General features: G+C 42.4%; 1 protein-coding gene across 3 annotated transcripts; it reads left to right on the top strand.

The window, feature by feature from the left end:
• Positions 1 to 648: 648 nt before the first annotated feature.
• On the top strand, positions 649 to 9,714 carry AMIGO2 (adhesion molecule with Ig like domain 2). 3 transcript variants are annotated; one of them, XM_029963551.1, is made up of 3 exons: positions 971 to 1,005; positions 6,665 to 6,875; positions 7,959 to 9,714. In XM_029963551.1, exon 3 carries the CDS (start codon positions 8,032 to 8,034, stop codon positions 9,607 to 9,609), a length of 1,578 nt encoding a protein of 525 aa, XP_029819411.1. In that variant the 5' UTR covers positions 971 to 1,005; positions 6,665 to 6,875; positions 7,959 to 8,031; the 3' UTR covers positions 9,610 to 9,714. The 3 variants fall into 3 exon arrangements, with proteins under 3 accessions (XP_017935708.1, XP_029819411.1, XP_017935707.1); XM_018080219.2 differs by lacking the exon at positions 6,665 to 6,875 and having other exon boundaries at positions 649 to 1,005; XM_018080218.1 differs by lacking the exon at positions 971 to 1,005 and having other exon boundaries at positions 6,076 to 6,875.
• The last annotated feature ends 2,680 nt before the right edge of the window (positions 9,715 to 12,394 follow it).

Consider the following 12,394-nt stretch of genomic DNA (forward strand, 5'->3'; position numbering starts at 1 on the left):
TTCAGATGCAGCTTTGCCTCTTCCTGATCTGGTCACACTTCCTCATTTGCAGCAGCTCTCCCACAGATTCCATGGTAAAGAGAATCTCGGTATATATAGCAATTAATTTTAGATAACCACTTGTATCATTTGATGGACTCCTTTGCTTTCATCAAAGCCCAGTTTACCACGGAGCCTCCGTGGCTTTTGATCATTTAATGAACCGGAGGACGGTTTTCCAGAGCTAACACGATGCCTTTTAAATTTATCCGCCCCTTACGAAAACCCTGAGGTTCCATCTCCCCTTACGGAGAGTTTTGATGTATTTTAACGGGGACCGCGTCTTCAGCAGCGTCCACTCCTCCGAAAACGGGGCTTCCCCGGTGGCTGCAGAGCCGGCGTGCCTGCCCCCCGCCAGGGCGCCGAGGAGCTGCAGGCCAGGCTCGGGGCTCGGGGCTGGTGTGCACCGGAGGGGCTGAGGCCCACCCGGCGCGAAGCCCTCCCCGCTGTCGGCGGGGGCAGAGCCGGTGCGCGGCCGGGGCGGGGGGAGCGGACCGAGGCGGAGCGGGCACCCCCTGGGAGGTGAGGGGCGGCAGCCGGGGGCAGCGGGCGCGCTCCTCCCCGCCGGGGCACCGATGACTCCGACCCACTGCCGCGGAAACCCCCCGGGAGTGCGTCGGGGTGAAGCGGCATAGGGTCCGGCGCTGCGCAGCGGGAGAGACCGGGAAGGCGGAGGCAGGAGGCGATAAAAACCCCGTCGCCACTGTGACTGGGAGTCTGCTGCCTTCCCTCCTCACCCGCCGCCGGTGCCGAGCTTCGGGCCTCAGCTCCGTTCCCGAGGGCAGCGGGCCAGCACTGCCGTGCGCCGCGGGGAGCGCAGCGGAGCCGCTGCCAACGCTCTCGGGCCCCCGGTTTTCCCCGGAGCCGAGCGGAAGCGCAGTATGCGGGCCCGGGGCCTGGAGGCGGCCGGCCGTGGGCCGTGTGCGTCGCGCTCCCCGGACATGAAGTGGTCACCTGGAGCTCCAGGTAACGCTGCCGGCGGGTGGGCGGAGCAGACATCGCCCGGTAGCCGGGATATGGCGGGGGACAGGGTCCAGCGGGGCAGGAGCCGGGGCTGAGATGGGCCGCCAGAGACGGGGGCGAGCGCATGCCGACAGCGGGCGGGGGAGACCGAGTCCGTACCTCCGCCATGGAGCGGAGCGGCAGTGGCCGAGCTTGCCCAGGGAAGTCAGTTAGAGACCCTTCGGAATGCCTGTGAGTGCCCTCGGTCCCATGCTTAGCATGCCCGGCCACTGGACTCACCGAAACTTTGCTCTCCGTCGACTCTCGATAAGAATCAGGGGGCTGTAGCGGGCAGACTTTGTCGGGAGACTGGCAGGAGCCCCCCACCTCATAGGCAAGGGTATTTCTCTGAAGTTTAGCCCGTCAGATAAATTTTGGAGGCGGTGGGGATCCTACACTGGGCAACTAAACTTTCGTAGGATATGGAAATTCATTGCTTGGAGACTGGTTACCGATACTGTAAGAGGCACTGCCGCTTATCATTGCGTTTTTTCTTAATTATTTGCTGATCTCCTTAGCAACTGAAGTAATTTGCAAGGTTTAAGCTTGGTTGCAGCTTGATTTACAAAATAACATGACAAAAAGGGTGAATTTATTGTTTCACTGATGCATATTTATTTCCCTTGTTCTCCCTCAGAGGGATAAGTGTTGACTTTATGTAGCTGGTACTGCCGTAAAGAGACTGTTGATTATTCCGACTGAGGCTCTGTACGTCACCCGGTTGCTCATCTCTATCTCAGTTTTCTTTAAGCCAAGTGAATTATCGTGGGCTTAAAAAAAAAAAAAAAAGAAAGAGAAAATCTCTCTTCAAAGAAATGATAGTTTTATCTGGCTAAGGTTACTCGGACAAATTAATCTCTAATTCAGCATGATTGAGGTCTGGCCAGATGCTGGCCAGAGAGACCACTCCATTTGCCAGGCTGACCTCGGGATCAGCTTGCTGCAAATATGATATAAACCATTTTTTCATCACTGTTAGTTCCTGCACCAAACACAATTTAGCCCAGTTCAGGGATTTAGTCCAGTGTATCAAGACATCTCCCAGATGTAGCTCACCAACAGTCTTTGCTGTCCAATCCGTCATGTCACTAAATCTCGTGGATTATGATGGTTGAGTAATCCAGATCTGCTCAGTCAGAAATGCTGAGCACAGCTGTCAGGAGGATTTGATGCAGAGAATTCCTTTTACACTCAGGAGTGATAAAAGCAGAGTAGAACCTGGAGACTGAAGTGAGATGGCCGTTGTAGGAATATTTCCTCTGACAGTATCTCCCCCCCACACACACAAGGAATGGAATCTTATGCAGACCTTCCTTATAAGTGTAACTTTTTGAAAGATTAATTGCATCGGATGCCACTAGTCTGTTTGTAATTAATGGCTGTGTCATGTACTTAAGCAGGATTTTCAAAATTAGGATTAAAAACATGAATAATTGTACTTGTATAGTATTTTTGTTATAAATTAATAAACCCCCATTCTAAAAAGCACTTTTTCTTCTGAGTTCATGAGGAAAGCTTTGTCAAATGTCATGCCAGAAAAAAATAATAGAGCTATGAGAAAATGTTAACATCTGAACCACTACTGTTTCATTTCATGTATTATATTTAACTAATACAGCCCTGATTCATCTGATATGTAGACTGGTATAGTGGGAGAGCACCTATGTAGACACTGGAAGTCAGTGAGAAGGTGCAAAGATGTATGAGTGATTTGTGTGCTGATGAGACTGGGGCGAGACTCAAGAGAAGACAGTCATAGATGTGGTGCAAGGAAGGAGGTAGAGGATATAGAAATGGTGTGAACCTTCTGGAGGGTGAACTGAGATCTGTAGTATTTTCTAGTGTTTGCGCTCTCTAGAGGCTACTGTTCCTGCAGTGGTACAGTGAGGTTGTGTGCAAATGTTTTCATTTTCACTCTGCAGGATGTACCAGCCAGATGTGGGACTATTTACATCACCAGGAAAATACTTTACAGTAGGAATAGCATCTATCAAACCAAATTTTTTTATGATGAAAAGACTAGCGGTAGTATTTTCAAAAGGACTTCAGTCCAATTCACTGCTTAAATTAAGAGATGGGCCACATAAGGATTTTTTTTAGCAAAGTCTCAAATGAACTGGGAGAGATAGTTTGGTGTACAGGTCCCCTGGAAGAAACAGCAATAAGCCTGAAGGTACTTGCAGGAGATGAGAAAGTTGGTGGAGAGATTATTAATGTTGCATTAGTGGGAGAGAGATCCCAGAGAAAAGGGAAATGAGTGTCTAGGACATTAGTTGATCTTCTAGTGATAACTAATGGTGAGGCTGTATGTTGCCTGGTGTTCCCCTTTTCCATAAGCAGCTCTAGATGCTCATTACTTTAAAAAGAACCAAACAAAACAAAACCAAAACCAACCCAGAAATAAGCAAAAAAAAAAAAAAAAAAAAAGGAAAAAAAACCACAAAACCCAATAACACACACATTACCTGTTCCTGACTACAGAAGATCTTCCCTATGATAGCAGGATATGTCCTGCATTTCTTCTTGAACAGTTAAGAGGCATGTGTACCATTATTGCACAGATGATTTATCTCAGAGACTACTGTGTTTTTGGCAGTTTTTGGCACACTTTAGCACCACAAAGAAATTATTTCTTTGAAAAGAATTCAAGAACAAAAATCCCAACCATGCCCTTTACTTTACTATAAATCAAAAAACTATTTACCTAGCTCATTCAGAAAGAATGGTGAAGTACTTTGCCAGAGTCTGTTGACAAATGTTAGCTGATAGTCTTCAATAGCAGTATCTCTCTTGAGAAAATATGCAATATTGAAATTTGTAAAATAGGACTTTTCTAAGACCTGAAGTAATGTGACTGGGGTGAAACAAAATGCCACTTTTCAATATAGGGCTAATTGTAGGCTTTATTCTTCCTTTCCACTTAACACATGCACGTTACTACCTAGAAATACTTATGCAGTTATTTTGAGTAAGTTCAAATGACCACATAGGTTATAAATATTTATGTTGATCATGCTTGGCTTTGCAGACCATCCTAGGTAACCTGTGTCGAAGGTTTGGGGAACACAGGTTGAAGAGCAAGTTGCAACTCAAAAGTCCTACTCTCCAAAAGGGGAGTTCCCTGTTGGGAATGTATGCACTGCACTGTGAGTTGGGCATGGCAAGGAATGCTTCTGCTCTTCAGTGTAATCTCCAAATCGTCTTGTGTGTCCTGTGATATGTTTAGGGTGTCTGTAATTTGGATTTGCCCTTCCAGGCAAGGCAAGTTATCTGAAACAGTTTTCATTTTTCAACTTAAACAAGCTTTGAAAGTGGACAACCCAGTTTTCAGCCCTTGCAAGCTTTTTTTGCTCCCTAGAACTCAAAGGTATTATGTTGATTTATAGTACCCACTGATCTGCCCGTGGGATTTGGTTGCGGACTAGCTCAGGGATAGTTGTAGGCATGGTCAGAAGCAAACATGCAAGGTTATCTAGTGTATTAAACTTGGTAACCCTTCCAAACCTGAGCATTGACCTAGTATATCCCATTGGGAGTATCTCTAGGATCGCAGTTATATTCAACATGGGAACTGATTTTTGAAAGTGCTGTTCATCTTGTTCCAAGTGCAGTTACATTAAAAGTTACGCTGCATAGCTTGCAGAATCAGGCATTCAAATGTTAGTGGGAAGGCAACCTATGCAACAGCAGTACATCTCCCATTGTGTGGATACTTTATAATTCAGTCTTCACGCACATGGTTTTATGGTATGTCGTTTTCAGATGCCTTGCTTCATACAGTAGACTAACTAAATGACTTGTTAAAAAAAAAACATTCGTCTGGGTTCCCAGCTTCCCATTGAAAGCCCCATGCAGTTAGAAGCTTCAGTAGGCTGTAAAAGCCTAGAAGAGTTTATGAATCTTGATATTAAGCTTTCATTTAAACCAATCGGTTTATTTTTACAATATTTCTATAGCTAAGATCACGTTGCTATATCCCTTGTATAGAGAGGGAAGCAAGGAGAAGCCTTTGCAGTCAGAAGTGCCAGCTAGAGTCATTCATTCTGACTCGCATCTCAGATGAGTCCTTTCCAAACTTAACACACAGAGGTTCCTTATTTTCTAAGTTCCAAGCTGGTGCTTTTAATGTGTTCATTACTTTCTAACAGTCACCAGTTTACATAATTTGCCTGAGCTCACAGGAATTTTGTGGCAGAGGCTAGGACATGCTCCAGTTCTCAGATATAGGCATTTACTGAGCTCCTAATGTGATCACCCTTTCTTTTCCTGTTCTTCCTCAAAACCTGTGCACAGTGTGAGGAAAGGTTTTGGAGGAAAATTTAGCAATCGTGTAACCTGTAGCCATTTGGAGTTGGCTTCCCTCCAAATTCCCCCAGACTACAGCAAAAACCTCCCCCTCCCCTTTGGGCAAAGGAAAAAAACTATAGAAACTGAAAGATCCGAAACTAACAGAGCTATATCAAAATATGTATATTTACATATATCACAGTTATATACAGTTACAATACTATGTACATATAAAAAGAGAACCCCAAACAACCCCCCAAAAAGGGGAAGGGAAGGGGAAAAGGGGCAAAACCACAAAAGAAACCAGAAGCAGGTATGCACGATAACAATCAATAAAGAACTAGCAAAAGAAAATCTTACTACTCTCCTTGAAATAGCAGAATCGCGCCAAACGACCGCCAGCACCCTCCAGCTCCCGCAGCCTACAAGGGCTCACTAGGCCTGACTCCCCCACATGAGCAGGACCAACAGCAGAGAACCTGTACCTTTAGATCCACCAGAAGGGAAGAGGGAAAAGGGTTTTCTCTCCTTCTTATTTATACCCTGGCTTGCATAAAAATCATATGGAATACTGGGAACATGGCCACTTCCTTGGTTACAAACTGATCACCGAGGAAGGCTTAGACTAAAACTATCACATAACCAAAGACTGTATATAAAAATCAAAAATGGCAAGGAAACCTTAATTTCGACACCTTAATTTCTGAGCACTTGACTTGGCAGTCTTGCCATTCTCTTGGTGTTTTTTTGGGAATGCAAACATCTAATGCCAATGTATATATAAATTGTTGTGAAAGGTGAATTCTCCCATCCTGCTGCCTTCATATTTCTTCTTTTGATGGGTCATTAGAAGGTTCAGCTCTTTAGTTTCATAGCACATCTTCTACCACTTGACTTAAGAGTAGCCTGCCAGCTACTGAGCAGCCTGCCAGATTGGCAGAGGGTTAGAGGCAAGGGAAATAAAGAACTGAGGGGGAGTGGAAATGTTTGCATTTTGCACGTATTAATAAATTGCATAGGTAATTTTAGGTTCATAAGTAGCAGATATAAATTCTCTGGAGAAGTGTGGTCTAAGGTTCACCTCCTGAATCTCTTGCCTCTCTTCTGCTTAGTCCTCTTTACACCCTCTTCATCTGCTTTTCCAGTCTCATAAGCCTTGACTGACTTCTGCATCCTCAAACTACCTCCTCCTCAGTTACTTCGTTAGTAACAGTGATGATGCTCCATTAGCATCCACCTCCCCTGGTTTTGCACTACCTTCCCTATGTATCTCTTACCCTTCTTTTCTCTCACTTTCTTTGACTGTCTCTCTGCCCTGCTTCCCTCCACCATTTAGGTCTTGATTTTAATGTTTTTGTCCTCAAGACTCGTGTTTTCTTCATCCATCTTGCATCATCAGAGAATACAGTTTCACTTTCCATCTGAGGATGCTTTTTTCTCCTCCCCCCACTGTTCACAGGAAGCCTCCCAGCTCCTGGCCACAGCCACTATCAGCAGCTCAGAGCAGGCATAACAGGGTTCGTCCTGCTCAGATACTGCTCCAACAGGTGGGTGAGATTGGAGAAATGAATATGAGGGTACGTGGGAGCTGAATACCATGTTTGAGCTCTGAAGGGGTGACAATAATCAATGCAGATGAACTTACCTGTGAATTTACTGGCAAACTCGTAACAGGTATCCAGGGAGAACAAGAGAGAACATTACTCTGCTGGTATGTGTACATTTTCTTAGAAGATGGCAAAAAGCATGTCCCTTAGCACAGAATCACTACTGTGCCAAATGTTATGTCCCTGCTTCAAACCACGGTGACTCTAAAATAGTCTCAGAAAAGAGTATGGTTGGGTTTTTTCTTACTATTTACATATGAGCAAAATATTTTTTTCCTTTACTAAGTTTTGAGAAACAGCTGACTCATTCTTACTTAAAGTTCCCAAAACTTGTGTCTGAAGTGTGCACCAGGCATAGAAGATTTCTGCCTCAACACTTATTGGCAAAGGTAGAAGTAGCCAAATAGCAAAATGGAGAATACAAAATATTCTAATTGAACATCTTTAAAAATAGGCTGATACCTTAACTGTAAGTTACTGAATTAAAAAAAAATTTGTATGACATTTAAAGCTAAGAAGTCTGAGAAAATTTTCTTGAAAATGTGTGACATTTTCTGATCATAAAGAAACACATTATAACTGCTTCCCACTAGACAAGAAAATAACATTTTTAGATGAGGCTTTTTCTTTCCTGTACTGGGAATTTTCTGTCTGTGCTGGTTTGGAAACAGGTAGGGGATACCATTACCAAGTCATGTTCCACAGAGGAACATTTTTGATTTTTTTTTTAATGAACTGTCAGAAATTGCATTACTTGATCCAAGACTGAAGAATAGTTGCATTCTTTTTGAAGACAAAAAATACTGCATCTATAGTGTATATTTTTACACATGAATGTAGAATTTCATGTTTATATAAAGACAATGTTATGCTTACATCACCTAAGAATTATATTTTACAATTAATTATGTGAAACACTAAGGATTAATTCCCTGTATTTTTCAAAAGACATGTGTAAGAAATCAATCAGGGTATGAATGATAAATGTTAACATGCTGTACCTCTGTATCCCTCTTTTGACAGCAACTGGTGCAAAACTAACTGCACGTATAATCTGTGGGAAGGAGCTCTGGGAGACAGCTAAGAGACAGTGACAATGTCTTTAAACAGGCGGACAATTCCTACTCAACTTGGAGTTTTTAAAGTGAACTGCAAAGGACTCGCATGCCTCTTGGTCTTCACAGTAAGCATTTGTGGCAGTGCCCCAGGGATGTGTCCAACAGCCTGCATCTGTGCCAGTGATATCATAAGCTGCACCAATAAGAACCTCAGTCGAGTGCCAGGAAATCTTTATAAATGTATAAAAAGGCTGGATCTGAGTTATAACAGAATTGGGCTTTTGGAGCCTGAATGGGTCCCAGTGTTATTTGAGAAACTGAACACTTTAATAGTCAATCATAATAGCATTAGCAGCATTGTCACTGGAAGCTTTTCTACAACTCCAAATCTGAAGTACCTAGACTTGTCATCCAACAGCCTGAAGACACTGGGCAGCCCTGTGTTTCAGGAGCTAAAGGCACTGGAGGTTCTCCTGCTGTACAACAATCAGATAACACAGATTGACTCTTTAGCGTTTGGAGGATTGTACAATTTACAGAAACTATACTTAAGCTACAACTTGCTCTCAAATTTCCCACTGGACTTATATGTTGGAAAACATAAACTGACAGACCTTGTATTGCTGGATGTTTCCTTTAATCACATCCGGTTGATGCCTATTCAGCGCTTGAGTTCAGTGCCAGCTAAACAACTTAGTGGAATTTATCTTCACGGCAACCCATTTTATTGTGACTGTGTCCTGTACTCCATGCTAATCTTCTGGTATCAAAGGCAGTTCAGCTCAGTGGTGGACTTCAAAAATGAGTACAGCTGTTTGTTGCAATCAGACCCAGGAGGTCACAATAAACTGCCTTTGCTGCTCGACAACTTTCTGAATTGCTCTGAAAGCACTGTCAACAGCTCTTTCCAAGCCTTTGGGTTTATTCATGATGCCCAAGTTGGTGACAGGCTGATTGTACACTGTGACAGCAGAATCAGTGATGTGGGCACACACTTTGTTTGGATTAGTCCAGACAATAGATTGCTGGAGCCAGACAGGGAGACCAATAACTTTAAGGTGTTTCCTAACGGCAGCCTGGAGATAACAGATGCCCAGCTAGAGAACTCAGGGCTGTATTCCTGCATCGCAATAAATAAGAAAAGATTATTAAATGAAACCGTAGAGGTTAGAATAAATGTTAGCAATTTCACAATGAACAGGTCCCATGCTCATGAAGCATTTAATACAGCTTTTACCACCCTTGCTGCCTGTGTGGCCAGTATTATTTTAGTATTGCTGTATCTCTATCTGACTCCCTGCCCATGTCAATGTAAGGCGAAAAAGAAGAAGAGGAAGCTGAACCAAAGCAGTGCCCACTCTTCCATACTGAATTCTACAATACCGCAAGAGCTGAATTCTACAATGCCAGCAGACGAGAAGAAGGCTAGCACTGGTAAACGGGTAGCTTTTCTGGAACCTGTGCATGAACCAAAACACAGTCAGAATGGGAAAGTAAAACTGTTTCCTAATGACAGCATCATTACTGAGAGTATCTTAAAAACTACTCGAACAAAATCCGACTCTGATTCTGTCAACTCTGTGTTCTCAGATACACCTTTCATGCCACCAACTTAGTTTGCTGCCTGTGTTTGTATTGTGCAGTTACTTTTCTGAATACCTCCTCTGCTTGTAGCAACCATCAGGAAAAACAAATAAAAAGAGAGAAAATGTTTTAAAAAATTTATGTATTGTCAGTCCTTGAACTGCGTCTCCTCTCTGAGTGCAGGGCCACGCAACATTGATACCTTGTTTAGGAAAAGCAAACAGCATGGCATTAATGTGAATGCTTTTAGTGCATGCATAGCCTTAGTTTTACCTTCTGGTCCATACATAGAAATTTCTTGTGTATGTTTAATGATGGTTTCAGTGCATATAACTGACCTGCAAAGGCAAAGGCTTCCCCCCATGCAACGCTCTTGGTCGTGCTTATAAATCAGTTCTTCTACAGTGAGCACAGAAGCAAATTCACATGGCTACTGAGAAAAATGTCCAGACTTCCTGCAATTTCTTTCACGGGCTCATGAAACCTTTACATAAAATTACTAGGGGATAAAAGTCATGACTTTTCTTGGACTGATCAGCACAAAAAATTAAATTTGCCACTGGAATGGCTAGCAGCACTGGGTAAATGTTTATGGCCTTCAACTGATAGTGTATTTGCAAGTAATTGCTTGAAAACATTACATGAGGGCTATTGTAATAATTTTATGCAAAACTTAGTCATGAGATTACTTGTGAGAAGTCAAGTGCTTGTATTTGTTTATAAATATTTCACAAAATGAAAACAGGTAAAAGTTAACACACTACTTTTGCAGTTGCCTTAGTCAAAGAATTAAAATTGTCCATCGTGGGGACTCATACTAATCAGGAGTAATTAGAGTACTAATTAAGCTGTGGTAACTGGATTGATTCTAACCAGTTTTCTTAACCACCACTGCATACTGTATGCTTGGTGTCACATGTGGTGCACAAATCTGCCACCATTACCATGGCTCCCATTTAATCTTAGAGGTGGGTGGCTTCTCTTCAGAGATCACTTCATGAAATAGGGGAAGTATTTCAATTATTTTTTTCAGTGGCATGTGGTTCCTGCAGCCTTAATAAATTTGTTTCCTAAAGTTTTTTCTTAAAAGAGGAAATACAGTATTTGGACAAACTCATGGAAAGTATAGAAGACTTTACATGCTGTAAATTCAGAAAACACAGCTTTTGCCTAGGCTTGGCACTTGTCTTATGAGTACTGCTTTCTTCCTTACCCAAATGTAGCATGGTTAAAGTTTATAAATCTTGTAAGACTGACCTGGACTGGTTGTGCAATATAGGTTGCATGAAGTGTTGGGTTATTGTCATAAGCATATGGTTTTATTTGCTCTTTCTGTTTTATTTGCCTTTTTTAATTTAAGCTTGCTTACACTGGGACTGGGCTAGACTTGCCAGTCTTCCTCACATTGATAAGCAGCAACTTCAAAGAGGTTTTTCAAGGAATTACAATTTACCAAAGACAAGTAAATGGAGCATGTCTGTCTCACTCTATTTTGGGGGAATATACTGACAGGGTAAAGGATAAACAAAATGAGAATCAAAGGGCTACATGGTATGGCAACTGTAACTTATTTTTGAGAAGCTTACTGTAACAGCTACTGGCCATTTTTTGTGATTTCTTTTGAGAAGTGTATCATCATGCTAAAGCTCATATCTGGCTAAGCCAAAGCTATTAGCAATTGATTTGCTATGGAGAAATCCTGATGTAGCTAATTGTTTGAAAACAAGCTATCTGACAAACAGATTAGCTCAGGAAACAGCATTTCTGTGTTGTGTACAAGGTATGTGGAATTAGCAGACTGCTGGAGATTTTAACAAAGATATTCAGGGAAGTGGAAAATCAAAATTGTTTTTCCAGGTAGAGAATAATAAATATTTAAGAGAGGAAGATGACTAGGAGTTTGTATCTTTTATTGTGTAAATTTAAAAATAGCTTCTGATATCAAGCAGGTTAGTGTCCTTTCATAAAGCCCTTTCCCTCTTTTGTCTGTGCATATGCAGTAATCCAGAATCCATATTTTTATATATAAGGTATGGTGAAAAATCAGTGATTGTTTTTGCTAAAATCAGTGATAGGGTTGGGTCATCTGTCAGTGAGGCAAAGATTTGGCATTGTCTTCTTCTCAAAGAATTTTTTTATAAAAGATTTAACCAAGCTACACAATCTGCTGTCGTGCCACACATGTGATGCATGAGTGTCTTCTGTGTTGTACAAGGAGATGATCGGGGACCCAGGGCCAAAGGACTGAAATGATGGTGAGGCAGAGTGGGAAATGAAGACACAAATACTCTGTGGAAAGTTGTACAGATCAGTTACAGCACTGGGCAGATGTTATGATCTGTTGACATGCATGAGGTTAATTGACACAGATTTTGATGTTTACACAAGAGCACTGATGGTCAGTTCCAAAGTGGGCTGAAAAAGAAAATAGGCTGTTGTCAGTGTGGCTTCTCCTTAGCAACTACAGCTGAGCAGGTGGACTTCATGGCTGTTCACACTGCTGGGCAGTGACACTCACTGAGCATTTTAAAAGTGTGTATGGAAGTCCTAATAAAAAAAGATAGAGATCCTTCAGCCTTTTTTCCACAGGGCTGCTGTCCTTTAGCAAAAGTGTGGGGATTTGTGGGATAAGAGTAATTCTGACAAATGACTAGAGAAGCTGACCATTGATCTAAACAGCAGATATTCACTGTGACTATTAACTGGCCGTATTTTACTGACTCCTTCAAAGTAGTTGCAGTTGTAACTGTGATTATGAACAAGGTGGTAAACCCAAAGCTTTTGAAAGAGATGTTGGCTTGTTTTTCTGCTGCTTTA

The sequence above is a fragment of the Manacus vitellinus genome, unplaced genomic scaffold, assembly GCF_001715985.3.
Source record: "Manacus vitellinus isolate BGI_N305 unplaced genomic scaffold, ASM171598v3 scaffold_5_pilon, whole genome shotgun sequence".
In the NCBI taxonomy this organism is placed as follows: Eukaryota; Metazoa; Chordata; class Aves; order Passeriformes; family Pipridae; genus Manacus; species Manacus vitellinus.

Excerpts from the sequence above, each read along its gene's own strand:
- AMIGO2 (XM_018080219.2), top strand. The coding sequence starts at position 8,032 with ATGTCTTTAAACAGGCGGACAATTCCTACTCAACTTGGAGTTTTTAAA.